Below are 19,222 nucleotides of genomic sequence, written 5' to 3'. Positions count from 1 at the left end.
GACAGGACTTGCCCCTAATGAAACTGTGCTGGTTGCCCTTGAGCATCGTTCCTGCTGCTGGCCCTTCACAGATGTGCTCCTTGATAATCTTCTCAAAGAGCTTCCCTGGGATTGAAGTAAAACTAATGGGCCTGTAGTTACCCAGGTCCTCCCTCTTCCCTTTTTAAAGATGGAGACCACATTGGCCCTCTTCCAGTCATCCGGCACCTGGCCAGAGCACCACAAGTGCTCGTAAAGCCGTGCCAGGAGCCCCGTGATAACCCCTGCCAATTCCCTCAACACCCTGGGCTGGAGAGCATCTGGACCTGCTGATTTGAACACGTCCAGCCCCTCCAGAAGTTCTCTAACTTGGTCCTCCCTGACCCTAGGCTTGGCGGAGTTTCCCCCAAGTCCGTCCTGAATCTCAGTTGGGGAGTCCTGATCCCTGCACAAGAAAATAGAGGCGAAGAAATTATTAAAGAGGTCTGCTTTCTCCTCTGGTGAGACCACCAGATTGCCAAGCATATCCTGCAGGGGCCCCACATTACTTGGGGCCTTCTTCATTTTCCCTATGTATTCAAAAAAAGGACTTTTTGTTATCTTTGATCCTTGATGCTAGCCCTAGTTCCATATCTGCCTTAGCTTTCTTAACAGCCCCCCTACAGACGCGAGCAGTGGAGGTATACTCCTCTTTGGTGATAGCCCCTCCCTTCCACTGGGTGTACGCCTCCTTTCTGACAGTCAGGCATTCATGAATGCCCTTGGTGAGCCAAGGGGGGTTTTGGGCACTCTTGCCCCCTTTGCTTCTTGTTGGGATTGTCACCCCTTGGTCTCTGTGTATCGTCTCCTTAAGGAACGACCGCTCATCTTGGGCACCCAGTTCCCCTACTCTCCAGGACCCTAGTGCCTCCCCCACTAATCTCAGCTCATTGAAGTTGGCCCTCTGAAAGTCTAAGGCTACTGCCTTGCTGCAGGCCCTTGATACCCTGCGCTGGATGGTGAATTCCAGCAAGTGATGATCACTATCTCCCAGGTGGTCGAGGACCTGGAGTCCCATCATTGGGTTGTTGCCTGTGGCCAGGACCAAGTCCAGCAGGGCATTCCCCCTGGTAGGACTGTGCACCTCTTGGGTTAAGTGGAGGTCCTGTGTGTCGGCCAGGAACCTCTGTGAGTGGTCAGACCTGACTGACTGCTCCTACCAGCAGATGTCCGGGTAATTTAGATCACCCATGACAACTACATCCCTTGCCTTAAGTGCCTCCGCAAGCTGACCCAAGAATTCGCGGTTCAGCTTTTCCCCTTGGTTGGGAGGTCTGTAGTAGACACCCACCATTGAGTCCCTTTCCCCATGACCCCCCTGTATCCTGACCCAGAGCACTTCAGCCTGCCCCTCCCCTGACCCCATCCTGCTAGTTGAGGATGTGTATTGCTCTCTGGCATAGATCGCCACACCCCTGCCTCTCCTCCCTGTTCTATCCTGCCTGTATAGCCTATAGCCCCTAATGTTGACCGCCCAGTCGTTGGATGAATCCCACCAGGTTTCTGAGCCCTACTATGTCTGGGTTTGAACTAGCTATCAGGAGGGCGAGTTCCTCCGGCTTATTCCCCATACTACGAGCATTGGTATAGAGGCATTTAAGGCCTTGAATTGGTGCGTATGCTACCCCCCGATTCTCAGGACTGTCTGGACCCCTGCTACTTACCTGGGTACTCCTTGTGTATGTTGCCTGTCTTGGTTGGGGGGTGTCCTCACGTCTTCCTGTGGCCGCATCCCCCGGCAAAGCTAGTTTAAAGCGCGCCACACGAGATCAGCCAACCTGGAAGAGAAGACACACTTGCCTTTAGGAGAGAGGTGTAGCCCATCCCACCCAAGCAAGTCCCTTGCACAAAAGTGTGAGTCGTTATCCAGGAACCCGAGGCCTGCCTGGCAGCACCAACTCCGTAACTGCCAGTCACCAATGCAGGCCTTGTGTCACTGTCCACGCCTACTCACCGGGAGAATAGAGGAGAATACCACCTGTGCCCCCGTCTCCTTGAGTTTGTCCCCAGGACCTCAAAGTCCTTCATGATGCGGTCTGAGTTGCCTCTGCCCGTGTCATTTGCTCCCACACGGATGAGAACCATGGGGTACTGGTCTGAGGGTCGAATGTGGGCTGGGATCCTCTCTGTGATGTCCCGAATCTGAGCCCCAGACATGAAGCAGACCTCTCGTGCCATGGGGTCAGGTTGGCAGATGGGACCCTCCACTCCCCTTAGGATGGAGTCCCTGATGACGAGGACCCGGTGTTTCCTTCTCCTGATGTTCCCTCTCTGCACCATCTGTGTCATATGTGGAATGACGTCATCCCCACTGGTGGCATCCCCTTTGTCCTTCTCGGTCACGGATCCCAGGGCCTCGTACCTGTTCCTCAGTTGTACCTGGGGAGCTTCCACCATGCTAGCCTGAGCAGCCCTGGATCTGGTGGATACCTTCTGCCACTCCTGTGTTGAATGCGTCTCCTGGGGGGACCGTACTCTGGATGACTGGTCCTGCAGTGAACAGAAATATGAGTCAATTTTGTCCTCTGCAGCCCTGATACCCTGCAGCCTGCTCACCTCAGCCTGGAGCTTCCGTACCTGCTTCTCCAGAGCCCTAAGTCGGGCACAGGAGGGACAGGCAAGGGAACCACTAGGCGCCGTCGGCCCCCCCCCCGACAGGGGGGTGAGGGGCTGCCAACCCTACCAGGAGCTCTGTCTGGGTGGAGGCCTCAGAAGAGCCCACAGCAGGCAGCACCACTGGGGTGGGGCCCCTAGCAACTGTGCTCCGCATCTGCACCATGCCCGCAGAGCTGAGTCTACTACTCTCCCTTGTTGGAGGCGCCCTCCCAGGCCGCTACCACATGCCTGCCTTATGTGAACACTGGTGCGCCCTTACAGAGGAGGCTGGGGGTGGGTGGGCAGGTGCCTTCCTTTCCTTTCCTTTTCCTTTCCTTTCCTTTCCTTTCCTTTCCTTTTCCTTTCCTTTCCTTTCCTTTCCTTTCCTTTCCTTTCCTTTCCTTTCTCTCTGCCCCCCACAGTGTCTACCCCTCTCCCCCTTTCCTGATGCAACCCTGGCTTCATTCCCTCCTTGGTCACAGAGCACACAGGAGCATGGCCTCTGCTTGGCCTCACAGCAGCCTTCCAGGGTCAGAGCTGTGCTGCTGCTGACTGGCTGAGTAGGGCACAGAGTTTCTATGTGATCCATGCCCCAGGAGGGAATCCAGCCAGAGCTGGATCTGTGCCTGATAATAAGTAGGGGAGGTGAGGGTGGCAGGGTCTGCAGCTATGACTCTTGCCCTGATCTGGGCTCAGTGTCAGAGTCAGAGCTACAGTAGCCACCTCCTTCCCCCCACCCCCTTCAAAGCCATGGTGAGGTGCTTCCCCTCCCATGCCGAATAGGTGTGGAAAAACCTCTTTCGTTAGATTCAGGTAAATATGGTAGTTAATGTCTTTCCCTGACTGATTTAGAGTATAATGGGTTTGAAGCTCAATTAGTAGCAACCATCTTAATATTACTGCACTGGAAACTGCATGCTTTTGGGATATGTCTTTATTATCATAGAGATAACAGTGTTCTTTTTTTGCAGGGTAATCATTTTGATCAATATGAAGAAGGACACTTGGAGATTGAGCAAGCATCTCTAGACAAGCCTATAGAATCGGTAAGCTACACATTATCATCTTCATCAGCTCAGCAGCAGAATAGGTCATGATCGGATGGTACTTGATGTGAATGCAGTTACATTGGGTAGGGCCAGACACTAGTGGAAATAACAGTTCAGGAATATTCTTTTCTAGTATACTTGCATGCCCTGTGTTAATGTTAAGTGTGTCTTGGATTTGGACTTTAATCTTTTAATAATCTAGACAACTTTAAAATAGTTCATCTTGATACAAGAGAAATTAAGTGAAATAATATATTTACTTATGGAAGCTAATCTTGTAAAATATTGATAATTTAAATTAATTTCTCAACAAAAAGTTTCTGTGAGCCTAATGAAATGTATTTTGATCCTTTTTAGTGTCATTTCCTGAACAGTCAAATTATAAAATAATGTGTAGAATAACTCTTAAATGATAACAGTAGTTTAAGCTGTAGGGGGAATTGAATTTTAACTATGTTGCAATACTAATCTTAAAACTTTCCATATAATTTTACTTAAATAAAACACAACTTTGTTTCATATTTCATTTAAAAAAAACCATTTTATTTTGTTGCATTAGGTATGGGAACTAATAAGATTAGTGTGTAGAATGGGGAAAATTTTAGCTTTTTGGCCTCTTCGTTGTCTAAGCTTCTTAAACGTTTGATTTTATCTTTTTGTCCAGCATCTTTTGCTAGTTTCAGATGCCATAAAATTATACAATCTAAATTTCATCTGGAGGTTCAGTGTGTAATATCAGCCTTTAGATGAAAATATTCTTTGGCACTCTTAATGGAGTAGGAATAAAACTTGCAGTGGAAAAATAGAGAAGTTTAATGGTGATCTGACTCGGGGTAGGTTTCTTTTTAAAGAATAGCATTTCTCATGTAGTTTTTCCCCTTAAAGAAATTAAAATTGACTCTAAAGTTTCATTCAATTAGCATGTGCACTTTTAACCTGTAGCCTTAGTAAAGGATCAATATATATTTGCATTCCTGTTTAGGTTGGTGTTGTGTGTGTTTGTGTGCGTGTTTAGATGTTTACAAAAATTTACACAACTTGGGGTGTTCGACATTTTTCTTCCACAGCAGTTGGCCCATATTAGCTAAGCAGCCATGATCTGGTTTGTATTGCACGGTCTGCCTTTTTTTTTTTTTTTAATTTCTTCTCTAGGGTTTCCTTTCCCCCTTCTTATTTCTGTTCTTCTGGTCCAGTGAACACTGCATATAGTACCTACTGTCTTAATGTGCTGGCATGATGCTAGATTTAGGCATGGCAGTAATTGATGACGCATGAGATAATGCTGCAGAGGGGAGAATTTGTATTTGATGTTCTGCTGAATAATTCAATCTGTTGATGTGACAGAAGAATCCTAATTGAAATGCCAAGCCTGTTTCCCTATGCAAATAAAATGAAAACTAGCTAGAGTTGATATCCTGTTCCCTACCACTGTGGAGGTTATCACTAACCAGGTTATTCAACTATTATCTTCAGGCTAGACCAGTATTTCCCCCCTCTTTTCCCTCTCCCTTTTTGTGAGGGAGGGAATAGAAACAAAAGAAAACGCATGTAGTCCAAAAGAATATTTTGATCTGTGACAGTGTTAAGGAATAGTTGCCTATAAAATCCATTGTACACTTAATAGTACAGAATGCTGAGCAAGATGCTAAGTTGCAGATCACTGTGGAAGCCCTATGTATTTAATATTCTGATGCAAATGAAGATTTTGTACAGCATCAAAAAATCTAAAATGAATTGTAACACAAATAGCTTATTTATTCATACACTTAATTCAAATGTTGAAGGCCTTATTAAATTTGAACATTCAAACTTCAGTTTGTAATTTAAAGTTAAAAAATGTATCTAGTTCCATTCTACTGTTTAATCCTTAAACAAACCCCAAACCTGAATGGTTTTTATCTAATTTGTCACATTTTCCCTCTGTAGAAAAATCCTTTTTAAAAACAAACAAAATAAACATTTTTTTTAAATGAATGGATTGTATTAACTTGCATCAAATAGTCAAAATATACTTTTAAAGGATATTCTGCTAGACGCACAAACTTCTAGGCTGTGTGTTAGGTTGAGTGAGACACGTGTTTTTTAGAAAGAAATATTTTAGCAGCCAGTTGTCTGATGCCCTGCCTTCATAATTCAGGTATTTCAGAGGACTGGCTACTAAATCCTCTTATAGGGATAAGCTCTTCTTATTTTTAACTTCTATTTTTAATTGAAACAGGAGTTTAAAACCAGGTTGGTTGACTTTGTTTCTTAGAACAGGAAATGTTACTTTAAAAAAAAAAATGGAAAATCTTGTCCTCTTCAACAAATGTGCTACTGGTGCTTTTAAGAAAAGTCACACCTGCTAATCTTAAATGATCTTTAACCATTTAAGTGTATGTAACAATTTAAGCTCCTACATTCTGACAGATTTATGTATACCTAAAATTGTAAAACTACAATAGATTTTAAAAAATTAAGTGGGTGTTAATTTGTCAAAACCAGAGCTTTCTTGCTCTGTTTCTCCTACAAGCGTTATGTCTGACACCTAAAGCAATGTGAGGTATCAGTTCCTCTCTGCTTTGGGTCACTTTTTATTTATTTATTTCATCCACTCTTAACAGAAGTTACAGCCAATAATTCAGACTGTGAGAGGTAAGCTCAAGGAAAAACACTTTCAGATATTTAGTTCTGACACGTGGTATTTATCATTGTCAAGTATAATGTGCGTTACATTTTATGATTTTTAAACAATTTTCTTACAAGATTCATCTTGCCTTTAGGTAAGGTAGTAATGCTTAGAGTCAAGTTCTGTACCATTGGAAATCAATGGGAATTTTGCCATTTTTCAGTGGAACTGAATCAGATCCTAAGTGTCTTTATGGAAAAAAGAAAATTATTTTTAGCAGTGACAGTTCAAACCAAGACAAGATTAGTAACTATAAATTACTTCTGGAAATTCTAAGGGAGAATGGCTTCGCTTACAGCATACATTTTGTGCATCTCTGCTGAATTTAGATCCATCTCTGCAGCATTATCTGTTGAGAGGTGCTGACTGTATTGCTACAGCATGCAACTCAAAGGTGGCTGGAAACAGTTTTGGGAGTCTACAGATCATTCATTACATTCTTGAAACGTGCCTTGTATTAGTGTAATGGCAGTTTAAAAAAAAGAAAAAAACCAAATCTATAGCATCTGGCTATAAAAAATCTACCTTTTATGCCTAGTTTAGGCTAAAGGTGACTTGGGGTTAAGACTGTAATTGCAACAAAGTATTTTTGTGGAAATACAGAATTGGAAGTAGTCAGTGGTTTGGAATGCAGAGGTAGAATGATGAAAGTGAAGCTTTAAGAAGGCTCGCAGTTCCAAAATATAACCAGCTGAATGATATCAAGAATTATTTTTCTTTCAGATTAAAACAGGTCAATATTTTATAGCACTTATTTGACAGGTTTTTAAAAAAAATTTCTTAATAGGGGCTCCACCCTGCATTTTTGTACAACTAAATGTGAATCAGCTAGTTTCCATTGCATCAAATAAAATTTTAAAATAGTTAATTGTAGAGACGTGCAAAAATGCAGGTGGCTAGTAGTTATATACCAATTATATGGATATAGAGTTAAAATATTTTTTCTAACAGAATGGCAGTAGACTCTTGCCTTTATGGCTGCAGATCATACTTTTTACAGAGAAAAATTCTTGGCCTAATTTAAAAGGTGTGAGGTAATCAACGGTTCCTAAAAATTGCAAGTGCCAAGCACTTGTGAAAATATGACTGTTTCTATAAAATAAGTTTTATAGAACAGGTTGCACATTTTTGCTTGAAATGTGCTAAGAAAGTGTGCCAAGTCCAGAGATGTGGCATGGAAAGCTACCAAGTATTGTGGCTGAATTCTGATTGTGGGTTAAGCATATGGAATCCATATGGCCTTCATGCTAATCATGTTTTGCTGAAGAAACTTGGTTTTGACAGTTTAATCTTTGTCATGATAATGCAACATAAGTAGAAGTTTAGTAGTACGCTGGGAGTACCTGTGCAAAATTCCTAATGCTCTCTGGAGCAGCAGAATGTCAGGGAATAAAATAAAGTTGTCATTGTTGCCGGTTAGATGGGAGACTGCATACTTACTCTTAAACTTGTTAGTCTGTACTTGTCATAACTAATATCCTGTTCCTTTCTAGTTCTATTTAGTTGCCTAAGTAGGTTCTTTAGCTACACCGGGGTTAAGAACTCCAGTTATTAATTGTTGAAGAGCACAATTCTGCCAGCTCATCTAGAGGTCTGCTGTAGCATGTGAAGTTGGGCTTTGTTACACTGCATATCTGTACAGATCTGTGGACTCCAGTAGTTCCAAAGTGTTACTTGATAAGGCTGCTGATTTGACATTTAGCAGTAGCCGTATGTGGACGGTGCTATAAATAATGTGCTTCTTGAAGCTGAATGGTGTAGCATTACTATTTGGCTTTTCTCTCTAGTCTTCATTGTGTCATCTGTAGCAAACTATAGGTTTTGTTTTGGAAATCTTTTCAACCTCTTGCATGGGTTCAACCAGTAGCATCCAGTCTTTGCTTTTAGATTCCTTAATACACAGTCAGCACAGCTTACAATCCACTCAAGAGATGTATGTTTCCATGTCAGTTCTGAAACAGACTAATAGTATGAAATGAATGTCCCTGGAAGGGGACAGGGGAGATCTTGGGGAGAGGAAGAGACAAAATTAGCCGTTGGCATATCTGTAACACAGTTGAATTCACTTGATGAAATAACTGGCATTGTGTGAGGTGTACCATAACCACCAGAATCCTTTGAGTCATTTTCATTGCATTCATATCAGTTTATATTAATCAGGGTACCACGATTGGGAATTGTTGGTACTACTGAAAAGTGATCGGAGTGGCAGTCTTAAGTTACAAACGTTACAACATAAAACTGGGAGCTGGAGAAGCCTAGATCATTGTTTTTAGCTCTCCCTGATTTTTGTTTCCTTGGACAAGTCACTTGGGGCAGAATTTTCAGAAGTGAGGTAGCCAACTCCCATTGACTTTCAATGAAAGTTGGGCTTCTATGTAAGTTAATAACTTTTGAAAATGCTTCCTGTGCTTTCTTATCTGTAAAATGGGAATGATCACTTTTCTTAAAGCGCTTGTAGGAGAAGCAACTGTAGCATAAGATAATGTTAAAATATACCCTGACAATATTTTGTAATATATCTTGCAAGTAAAAATTCTGCAATTTGTTATGTATTAAATGGATACCCACAATTCTTCACAAAAGACAAATGTCACAGCGTTTGCTATATGCACGTAGCTGTTTAAGTTACGCAGTCTTGATTGCCTGTGTGGATTCTCTTGTATCATAGCTTGTTTAAACACCAATTGAGTGTTTTTGCTCACTTGGGTGCTGTGTCAGCTTTTATTGTGACTTTGTTACAAAGAGCTCTGAATTGACACTTTGTATGTTAGAAGAGTGATGTCTGTCTGTACTCTGAGGTAGGAGTTATTTTCTTGGACTGGCAAATAGCATTTTTGGAAACCATTACAACTACTCAGAAAGGAGAACTTCTACCAAATAGGGTTAATTTATTCAAAGGGAGTACCAGTTCTCAACAGCAGTGGAAGGCTTTTGTAAGTAAGAGATGATTTTTTTTTCTCCCTAAGAAGTGGACAAGGGAAGATTAGTAGTATTTTAGAAACAAGATCAAAGCCAACTACAATCCTTTGTGATGCTATATGGGAAATCCTTATGTGATTTTAATACTGTCTTTCACATCAGAGGCCGGTGGGGGTTAGTGGCATGAGAACCACGGTAGCTTATTGCTCTCTGTGAGCCTAGAAGTTTTGTTTCTCCCCCAACCCCCATCCCTATCTAATACCTATCTTTTAAGGCAGTATTTAAACTCTTGAAGAGTCCTTGCCAGTCCCTCTCAGACAGAGGTCTGTGGTAATGAAATGGAAGGAAGCAACGGGTAGAATATGGTAGTGAACCATCCTTAGTCTGTTCAGTGCATAGGCCTCACCTAAAATTTAATACCAGACTCTTTAAAACTTTTTTCTTTTTAATTATAACAGACTACTATTTCAAATAATTATTTTAAACTATTAATAGTTTCACTGCTTAGTAATTTCCCAAAAATGTGTTTAACGTTACATCAGAATTTTCGTATATTGGATGGTATTGTGAAAAATGTCATCTCCTTCCTGGAAACTGAGATGCAGTGAGAAACAGTAAGATGCAGGCATGAAGCCATCATTTTCAACTTATCTTAATCAGCTTGTGACCATCTTCTTGAGTGGTTTTGTAAAAGTGGTGCTAGTGTGTATAACCTTTCTAAATTTTTCTTTTCCCCTTTAACATTTGTTTACCCCTTCACTGTGTCAGTCACAACACACCGCTCTTGAATCTCCCAGCTGGTCTTGACTTGTTGAATTTTATTTTATGCTTTCACTCTTCTTTAATAAATACATTACTTGCAAGCAGTGAATTGAAAACAAAGCAAAAGAAAAAAAAATACAATTAGTGATTGGACAGTTTCTTACTTTGTGTTACATTTAACTGTTCTTTTGACAGCCCAGTTTTTAAAGCCAGGTTCGTATGGAAATGCTTTCACTCCACTTGCACTGCTTTTGGAAATAGCATACTGCTTCATCTGTCTGTTTATTTTAGTGCATTCATAACACAACACAGGCAGCACAATGTCTCATCTCCACTTAGCAAAAGATGGTACGATAGTTTTTGTCCTTTTTTAAAAATGTAGCCATTTTTGTCAGCATCAGCTTTTTAAATCTGCTTTGATAATCCTTTGTCAGATACAGTTAATGTGTAATGGTAGAACCATTATAGTGCAATATCCACAAAATCTTTGAATTACAGCCCCATTTTACAAAGATAAATGTGCAGTTGTGACCGTTCCATAAACAGTCTGCCATTTGCACTTACAGGTAAGTTTCCATACGCCTTAAAGCTTAAAATGCTTTTCCATGTTGTTTATAGTTTGAAATCATAATTTTTATTCATCTTCCTTTTCACTCCTGCTGGTTTAAAAATTTATTTCCAGGGGTATCATTCCCATCATTCCTTGTTTTATTTTTCAATGTAGTACTAATTACTGATTCATCGGGCTACCCCATAAAGTGGGAAATGCATCCACCCTTCCCTAGGAAAATTTAGTGAGACTCAATGTTGTCCTTCTCTTGTATATCAAAAAAAATATGGGTTTAACTCGATAGAAATTTTTGAGGGGAAAAATCTGCCCCCACGCAGCTGTCAGGGAAGGGTCTTGTGTTCTGTAGGCTTCTTTGACCATTACCTTGCATGCTATGCATTCATCCTCACCAATGGAGACTGAATGTAAAATGCTGCTGTTCTGATGTAGGGAGTTTAATGATTACTAAATTATTATTGAATTAAATTTTTTAGTATTTCTATTAGTTCATTTTAGGATACAATGCATCATTGAATATCACAACCATGCAACTCATTATAACTCATGATATTACTCATGTAGTTGGTTGCATAATTAAAAGGCCCAAGCTGCATATTGAAAATTGAGCAGAGAGGCTAATAGCTAAAATCTGAATAATTGAGAGAGTCTTTGTTTGAGAGGTTTACAGAACTAGTTTGCTAACTAATTGTTTGTTATTGATCTCTTTGCTAGTAAAAGGGTAAACTGATCAATAGGACAGAATCAGTTAGCTTCATAGTGAAAAGGATGCCATTAGCATACTTGTGAAGGACTCCTATGTAAAACACAGTGAACTCCTTTTAGCCCCATTTGAAAGCTGACATTTAATTGCTGCACTAGTAACTTTTGACTTTATTCTGAACTAGTTTTTTTCTGTCAGAAGATGAGACATTATGCTTATTGTTTCCCCTACATGCACTAATGGTTCCTTGCTGTTAACTTATTGCTAGGCCTGTTTCATTCTAACATCTTAGTATTTTTGTTAGATTACATGTGAAATGCATCACCCAGTCTGTGCTTGAGCTCATTTTGTTTTAATTGATTTACACTTTTTGTTTTACTAATCTCACTGTTTTTTTCAGTTTAATATTGGCTGCATGCTAGTTTATATATATATACATATATATAAAAAAAACCAAAAAAACAAAAAACCCAATCAAGTCTAGCCTGGATTTTGCTATGATTGTGTTTTGGTTTCTAGTGGTGGGGCAGTCTTGCACTTACAACTTACTCAGTATTATTAAAGCCTGACACACAACAAAATGACTAAACATGATGTAGATTTTCTTTACAAAAAATCTTAAAGTGGTGCTGTCTAGGTGATGGATATGATTGTATTAGCTTGATTTAATGCTTTTTAATGCTTTTTAAATGTCAATTTTTATTGGTACACTTTATTTTCTCCCACATTGCTTTTTTTTTAAACTTTATGCACAAAAGTTGCCCGGCACACCATCAGAAAGTGACCTTCCCTGATAGCCTGTCCCCCTGGAAAAATTCTAGCCAGCAATTTTTGACATTTGTCTCTCCCTTTTATTGGGCATATATTGCCTTTTCAGTAGCATTTTTTGCATGCATATATGTAGATTATCTCTTGCTCATCACATGTTTAAATGTCATTGGGAAGGGAAGAATATATTATTGGAATATTTTTGGTTTGTTTTCTCTGTTCTGTCTGTCAGGATAATATTGGACACCGCTTACTCCAGAAACATGGGTGGAAGCTGGGCCAGGGATTGGGAAAATCGCTCCAGGGTAAGTTCAAAACCTTGTGTTTGAAAATCAGATTCAACACCCGTTTCAGTTTTTAAAAATGTTTTGCTTTTTATTTCTAGATTAGGTTTTCTTTCCCATTGTTAATTGGGTCAAACAAGCACTGTTAAGTTTCCATGCCAGCAATTCATAAGTGGAAGCTGCTGCTTCACTTAAATAATTTTAGCTCAGACATGGTCTGTGTGGTATGGGGGTGTTTGTGAGAATCACTGTTTGGCTTTTTTGGAGGGGAAGAAGTTAACTGCCTGCTTACTATCAGGTAGTTTGCACAACTTCTAAAATTACATCATTATTCATTTAGCTGGAAGATGCAGATACTTGGTATTAAAGGAAACCTGAAAATACAAAATTGATAATAACTCCTGTTAACATTTCAACCTGGTGTCAGAAGCCATTAGAAGGCAAGTAAAAGGGTCCAGTGGAGGCTGAAAACAGTGGCAGAGGTTTCATATGGATGGAAGAGGCTCATTTCTGGTTTCTCTAGATGTTGTTCAAGGATTTTACTAATTTCCACTAACTCTAGCAGTCTGTTTGCTTGCTCTGCATATACTATGTCCGCTTCAGACATTTTAAGTGCTAGTTGGTATCAATGTATATTAGAGTATCTGCCGTCTCTAGTCCAGATTTTTTTTTGTGCAGTTACGTTAGAGAAGCCTGATGGGGTTGTACCAGTTGGAAGAGAAATATTTCACTTGTTACTTTTATTAACTGGTGGATCTGTTTTGGAGAGGTCCTTAAGCTAGGTTGAAAATGGGTATTTGCAATATCATCTCTGATGTGACCCCACTAGAGAGAGAAGTGTGGCAGATGTCTATTGAAGACTTAATTAGATCTTTAAACTATAAATGCATGTTCCCAGTTTGAACTGAGGCATTCAGTAAGTTATTTTCAAGTATGTGTGTGTGTAAACAGGACTGTATTGGTGATCAAAATTTTTCTCTCTTTAACATGGTTTTGGTTCTTCTAACTCCAAAGCATGATACTAATGGGGAAATTAATGTAATTGACACACCTTGACCTTTTGCTTTGGCATGGAGTTCACTGGACATGTGAAAATGCTGGTTTAATCTCTCTTTGTTATGTCTCAGATAGCACTGTGTGTATCAGAATTATTGAGGCACCAGGGCCCAAAGATACAGGTGGAAACTTCCCATTGAGAGAGAGACGCATGTGCACACGCTACATACACACTTGTGATTCCATAATGCCTAGGAGCAATTTTAATGGACCCCACTGGACTACACCAAGAGTAGAAATAGGTGATTAAGTGTATGGTCTCAGGACAAGGGAGAGGTGCCTCATGTAAAGGGAACTAGAGCCTCCATAGGCTTACAATAAGCATTTTAACTTATCCATACTGAGATTTGTTGATTGTTGGTATTGAGCCTTTGAATCGGCTTAGTCTTTGCTGCCATGCGTTTAAATCTCTGCTTATTCAAGCTGATCTAAAATTTCAGGGAAATTGTAGATCCTAAGACTTGTTCTCCTACCTCCTCCTACTTTGAAATGAGAGCGAAAAAGTAAAACCATCCTACCCAGTTTGGTCCACCTCTGGTGATGTTGAGAATTCTTTAATGCAGCGGTTTTCAATGTTTTTTTTCATTTGTAGACCCCTTTGAATTATAAATATGTGCATTCACATACCTTTGATCATTCTTATCTTTTGCAGGACCCTTAGACATAATCTTCGCACTCGCAGGGGTCCATGACCACAGGTTGAAAACCACTGCTTTAATGTGTGCTTTGCAAAGTTTGGAAATTTTGTGGCAAATTTCATCCAAGGAAGGTCACAGTATTGTTCATATTCCTTGCAGATAAAACAGCAGCTCTAGTAATGGTGGGGTGGAAGGTCCTGTGTTTCATAATTGCTGGTGACATGATGATGTCAAGGTCCTTCCCTCTTGCTAATTAACAGAATCTTGTATGGTATGTCTATGGCACTGACACTGTTGGTGCCGAGTAGTTTTTCTCTCACAGTTAAGTTGTCTTTTTTTGCCCTCTTGTTTTTGCTTGAATCTTAGAATTTAAAAAAAATTATGAACACGAGGAAAGAAACAACAGCCCTGCTCAAGTTTATGTAAGCTTGAGGAGTAAAACCACTTTTAAAAGAACAAAAAAGGGAAGATATATGCCAGGAAAAAAAAACAACCAAAATAAAAATGTCAGACTTCCAAAATCCTTAAAAATAAGAAACACAGAACAATGATGGCATTACCTGTCATTTACTTAATACAGAGTTTAAAGCCCCTTTAATAGCTTGTAAATGGAATTACTGTTGTCACATTTTACCAGCAATAGTAAAAGGTCCATTTTCCACAATCTCTTGTTGTGAATTACAATTTAACACCTGTACTTGGCTGCAGAGGGCTCTTGATATTTTATTGTTATATAACCTAGTTAGCTTTGCATATGTTGTCAGCCGGGATTAGTTTGTACCCCTGTCCATCTGATTGACCTCTGCAGGTTTACAAAGGTGACAAGTAATGTGGTTTCTCATTTGGCTTTTAAAACTGTGATTCTAGGCATATGAGCCAAGGGCTTTCCCCCTCCCTTCCAGTCGATGAATTTAGACAAAAATTGTTATGTTATAACTGCCAATCATTAATATTGCACCTCTTCTCACAGGGCCATGCCATTAATGCTCTTTCCCTCCTGGGTTCCTTTAAGAAGAATTTGTCAGTATAAATCTGTCCTCGGAGATGGATTAGTTTGCTGGGGATTATGTGACTGTAAACCAGCAAGTAAGGGGTGTGTAATTTTGTATCTTCCATTCTTGGGTGGTAGCTGGAAGTAAATTCACGCTTAACAATTTATTATCAGAACAATTGGATGTTATTGTAGCACCAAGTAACTTAGGCAGTAGCTCACTCTACAAGTTCCTAAAGTAAATTGACATTGATGCTGTTGGAGTTAGTGTGTCACAAAATATTACCCCATAGAGCTGTCTTTGCAGCTGTTTTTGTAGTGCTGATAGAAAGCTAGAATTGCTTGGATAAGCAGCTATGAATCTGTCCCTATTAAAATGACAGTTTATATTCTTGCTGTGTTTGAGTGCTAGACTCTTCTCTACTCCTTTGAAAGTAATTTAGGATAGCTTCCCCCAGCCGATTTATTTATATCTTTAGATATAAATGAAGGAATAGTTGCTTGGATATGTTGAATAAAATATCAGAGTCAGTTTTGAGCCTAATGTTGTGAAACTGAGAGTTTAAACAAGTTTTCTTAATGTCTTATTTAGTTTGGAGAACTTGTGTAAATTCAGCAGGAACATTCCTGCTCATCTTTCTCCTTATCTCTTTTGTGTTGACATCTTCTGGCAAACAGCCAATTTACAGTAATAGCATTTTAGTTTTTTAGCCAATAAACATTAAAAAACATATTGGAGCTTTTTCATTTGCCTAGCATTGCTTTCAGTACAGAAAGTAAGAGTGGCTTTTGAGAAGCATTTTGCTGCACAGATTGTATGGTGGCTGTTTCATCATGAATAGCAAGATGGTAAATATGTGCCAAGTTCCTCTTTCAAAGGTGGGGAAGAGAAAGCAGTGTTTGGCAAGAAATTCAGGGATTTGTGAACTAGTTGATACGTTAGTTCATGCACTGAATTTTGTAACTAGAATGCTATTGCTGAACAATCGTCAATAAAATACCGAGTAGGAATATGCTAAAAGTTTTAGCTAACTTCAAATGGGACGTGTTAAGTGAGCTTCAGTAGCAGAGGACTAGATATGGATTGAGGACTGACTGAATTAGAAGACAGAATGTAAGAGATTTAAGGAAGCAGCTGAGAGTAAGAAGAAAGCAGAGAAACAAAAACATATTTTTCTCGTGATCAATGTCATGATCCTTATCTCACAAGACAAGGGAAGTAAGGTGGTATAAATTTCTCAAAAGTTAGGTAGTATAAAAAATAGAAGCTTAATCAGTTCATGTGTGCTCTACTAGAGTTTTAGGGTCTAGAAACATGAGGCATTTACATCCTTGTAATTTACCTTGGCTTTCTAAGCAGATGTAATTTATACCAGAATCCAGAGTAGACAGGTGAGCAGCTGATTCCAGGGTAGCTTTATGCAGTGGGTTAATATTATTGTGCCTTGCCACTGAGCATTGAAGAGCAGGTTTTCTATTAGCAAACTGCATAGCTTATCCCAGGATAGTGCACACAGCATCTAAACCAGTATAGTTTTATCTTTGCTTTTTTTCTCAGGGCAGTTTTTCACCAGATTCAGGTAAGTTACACGAGGGTAGGGTTGTATGTCATATGCTTGTTCCACCTTTAGGCTGGTGTAAAGCTTATCGTGTGTCCAGACCTTCGTACAAGAATAGCTTAAAATTTGAAAAATGAAAGTTGCATTTGAACTAGATAAGGGGGAAAACAAAATGGAATGAAAAGTTAGCTACCCTGAAAGACAAAATCAAGAGAAGAACTGCAGCCTGCTCTGTGTATTGGAATGCATTGAAAAAGATAGGAAAACCTCAGAACACTGAGATGAAAAAGGGTGAGTTAGATTCAAGAATTTTCACTTGCCTGGTTTTTTTTTTGTTTTGTTTTTTGTAAGTTAGCAAATGCTGTTGATGGATTTGCACGTGTGTTGAGCTTTAGTGACAATAGATTTGAAGAGGCTGAGAGTAGTGGATGAAAAAATCCTATGAATCTGGAAGCTTAGGGAAAAAAATGCACCCAATTTAAGTAAGATGAACTAAATAGTGTAATAGACCTTAAGGCTGGGGTGGGCAAAATACAGCTTGTGAGCTGAATCTGGCCCACCAAGGGATTTTTGTCCAGCCTGTGACGGGTCCCTTAGTCCCACCTGGTCCAGGCAGGAGGTGGGCATCCTGGGCCATGATGTGAACAGCTGGTTGCAGTGCCTCTGGACGTGCAGTGGGGCTGGAGTGGCTTGGTGGCTGGATGAGTTTCCTGGCAGCCCCAGTGGTGGCGATGCCTTAGCCATCGCCACCTGCCCTTACTGCTCCTGAATGCAGCTCTCTACCTGCCCTCAGTCCCATCCCATTTACCTGATCATGTGCCCTGCTCACGCAGGTCCTGGCTGGTTTCTGTGGAGATACCAGGGCCCAGGGCAGAGCCATGATCTGGTCCCTGCATGCCCAGCGGAACTGGTGCATATTGCAGGGACGTGCGAGAGCAGATTGTAGTTCTGCCCTGGGCCCCATCCCCATGATTCCAGCCCCACCCACCTGCCCTGCTGCCCACCTGTGGCCCCATTCCAGCCACACATGGAGCAGAGCCACTTAGCAGAGTTGTGGTGAGTTGCTTGGGGGGTGAGGGGAGGGAAGAGTTGCTGATCTGGCTTGCAGCAGCTCACCCAAAACTCCCTAATTGGCCCTCCCACCCAAATAATTGCCCACCCCTCCTTTAAGGTGATATTTGAAACTTCCATTACTGACTTTGCTTTATACCTTGAAATTATGACCCAAGAGTTTGCCAGAATCTTTCTCCCTTTTTTATATCAAATGAATTCCAAAATATAGTTTTGGTGCAGCCAGGTGATGGTGGAAATATTACAGAAACACTGAAAGCATTGCCTGTCTGCCTTATGCATCTGCCTCAGGTTATCATCTGGCCATTTGTTGAGATCTTTTTGCAGCTGCTATGTCAGTACAACTATTCAACATTTTGTAGTAAAGCCGCCTATTTTTAAGTCCATTTTATCAGAGGTGCGCACATTTCCTTAACTGCTTCCAATGCAGGCTGCACTGATTATTTTTCTAAAGAAAACATTTCAAGGACGTAGCTGTGTTACACTTTGCCATAAACCACTTTCATTCCCACACGGTATTGCTTGACATGTCATTAAAGTACTGGCTTAACATTTATCTAAAATATAGCAGAAGCATAGTTTATCAGCTAGATCTGGTTAACTGTGGTAATGCAAGAGCAGCATTAAAACAGGGCCTCTTTGTTCTATTGAATCAGAAGTTAGTATTTTACTAAGTTAATCAGCAACTAACCAATAACTTTGTCACTGTTCCAGTTGTAAGTTTTAATATTTGTTTTGTTGAATCAAATAACTTCTTGTTTGGTCAGGAGGGAGTTCTAAGTGCATGAAAGTTAAATAATTTTTGTATGCACTTTCTTCTCTGGAAGCCTTAAGGTGGCTGGAGGCAGTTTTTTTTTTTTTGTGCTCAGTTTGTACCACTATCAAGATGTTGAGCTTTATGAAGCTGAAGAGGATCATTTAGAGAGGGTTAGTTAGAACTCTGTTTTCTCTGGTCATCTGTGTGGTGCAAAAGTTTCTTCACTTTGGTCAGTTTACTACTCCTGTGTTACAGGAAAGTGGGTGTCAACCCCATACATATTTCTTAATATTTTTGCTATAAAGTAGAGGTCCTATTTGGGGGCAGCTGGGTAGAAGAGCTGACTTGTCATACAAGTATGCTTTTAGTCCAGAAAAGTACCTTTTCTTTCTCCATGAAATCCTATTAATCAAGATACTTCTCAAAATCACCATTTTTGTCACTTTTATCAGAATATTTTCACGTCAAAAAATAACTGAATATGAATAATCCAGGCTAGGTCCATCTGCTTCCAAAGCTGTAGCATGATATACTAGGCATCATAGATGCACTCTGGCTGAGAGCAAAGGGAGATCCATGCCAGGCTCCCTTTAATGACCCAGCACATGGTGCTCAGGGGCAAATCTTCCTCTTCATGGGTATTACGCAAGTCCGTTAACTTCTCAGTCCTGCTACCTTCTCCCCAACATAAACCAGTCTTACATGCTACCAAACTTCATTATTCCTCTAGACTAACCTTACTCACAGTTGAGGATTGTTGTCGCTGTACCTAATAGAACTTGGTTTTAGATTTTCCTTTTTTTTTTTTTTAAA

At 40.3% G+C, this 19,222-nt stretch overlaps 1 protein-coding gene across 5 annotated transcripts in view; it reads left to right on the top strand.

The window, feature by feature from the left end:
• GPATCH8 (G-patch domain containing 8) overlaps positions 1–19,222 on the top strand; it is a 69,368-nt gene that overhangs the window by 19,807 nt on the left and 30,339 nt on the right. For 3 of the 5 annotated variants that reach the window (XR_002086516.2, XM_019475949.2, XM_006268236.4), the window contains exons 2-3: positions 3,585–3,659; positions 12,286–12,358. Coding sequence is in view for 2 of the 5 variants with exons in the window: in XM_019475949.2 (XP_019331494.1) it covers positions 3,585–3,659; positions 12,286–12,358 (148 nt within the window). In the remaining 3 variants the exon portion in view is untranslated. Of the gene's footprint in view, positions 1–3,578; positions 3,660–10,209; positions 10,228–12,285; positions 12,359–19,222 lie in introns of those variants that run through there. The other 2 variants (XM_019475952.2, XM_019475959.2) reach the window with 1 other exon arrangement.

The sequence above is a fragment of the Alligator mississippiensis genome, chromosome 4 (assembly GCF_030867095.1).
Source record: "Alligator mississippiensis isolate rAllMis1 chromosome 4, rAllMis1, whole genome shotgun sequence".
In the NCBI taxonomy this organism is placed as follows: domain Eukaryota; kingdom Metazoa; phylum Chordata; order Crocodylia; family Alligatoridae; genus Alligator; species Alligator mississippiensis.
This window is presented reverse-complemented; position numbering and strand designations above follow the sequence as displayed.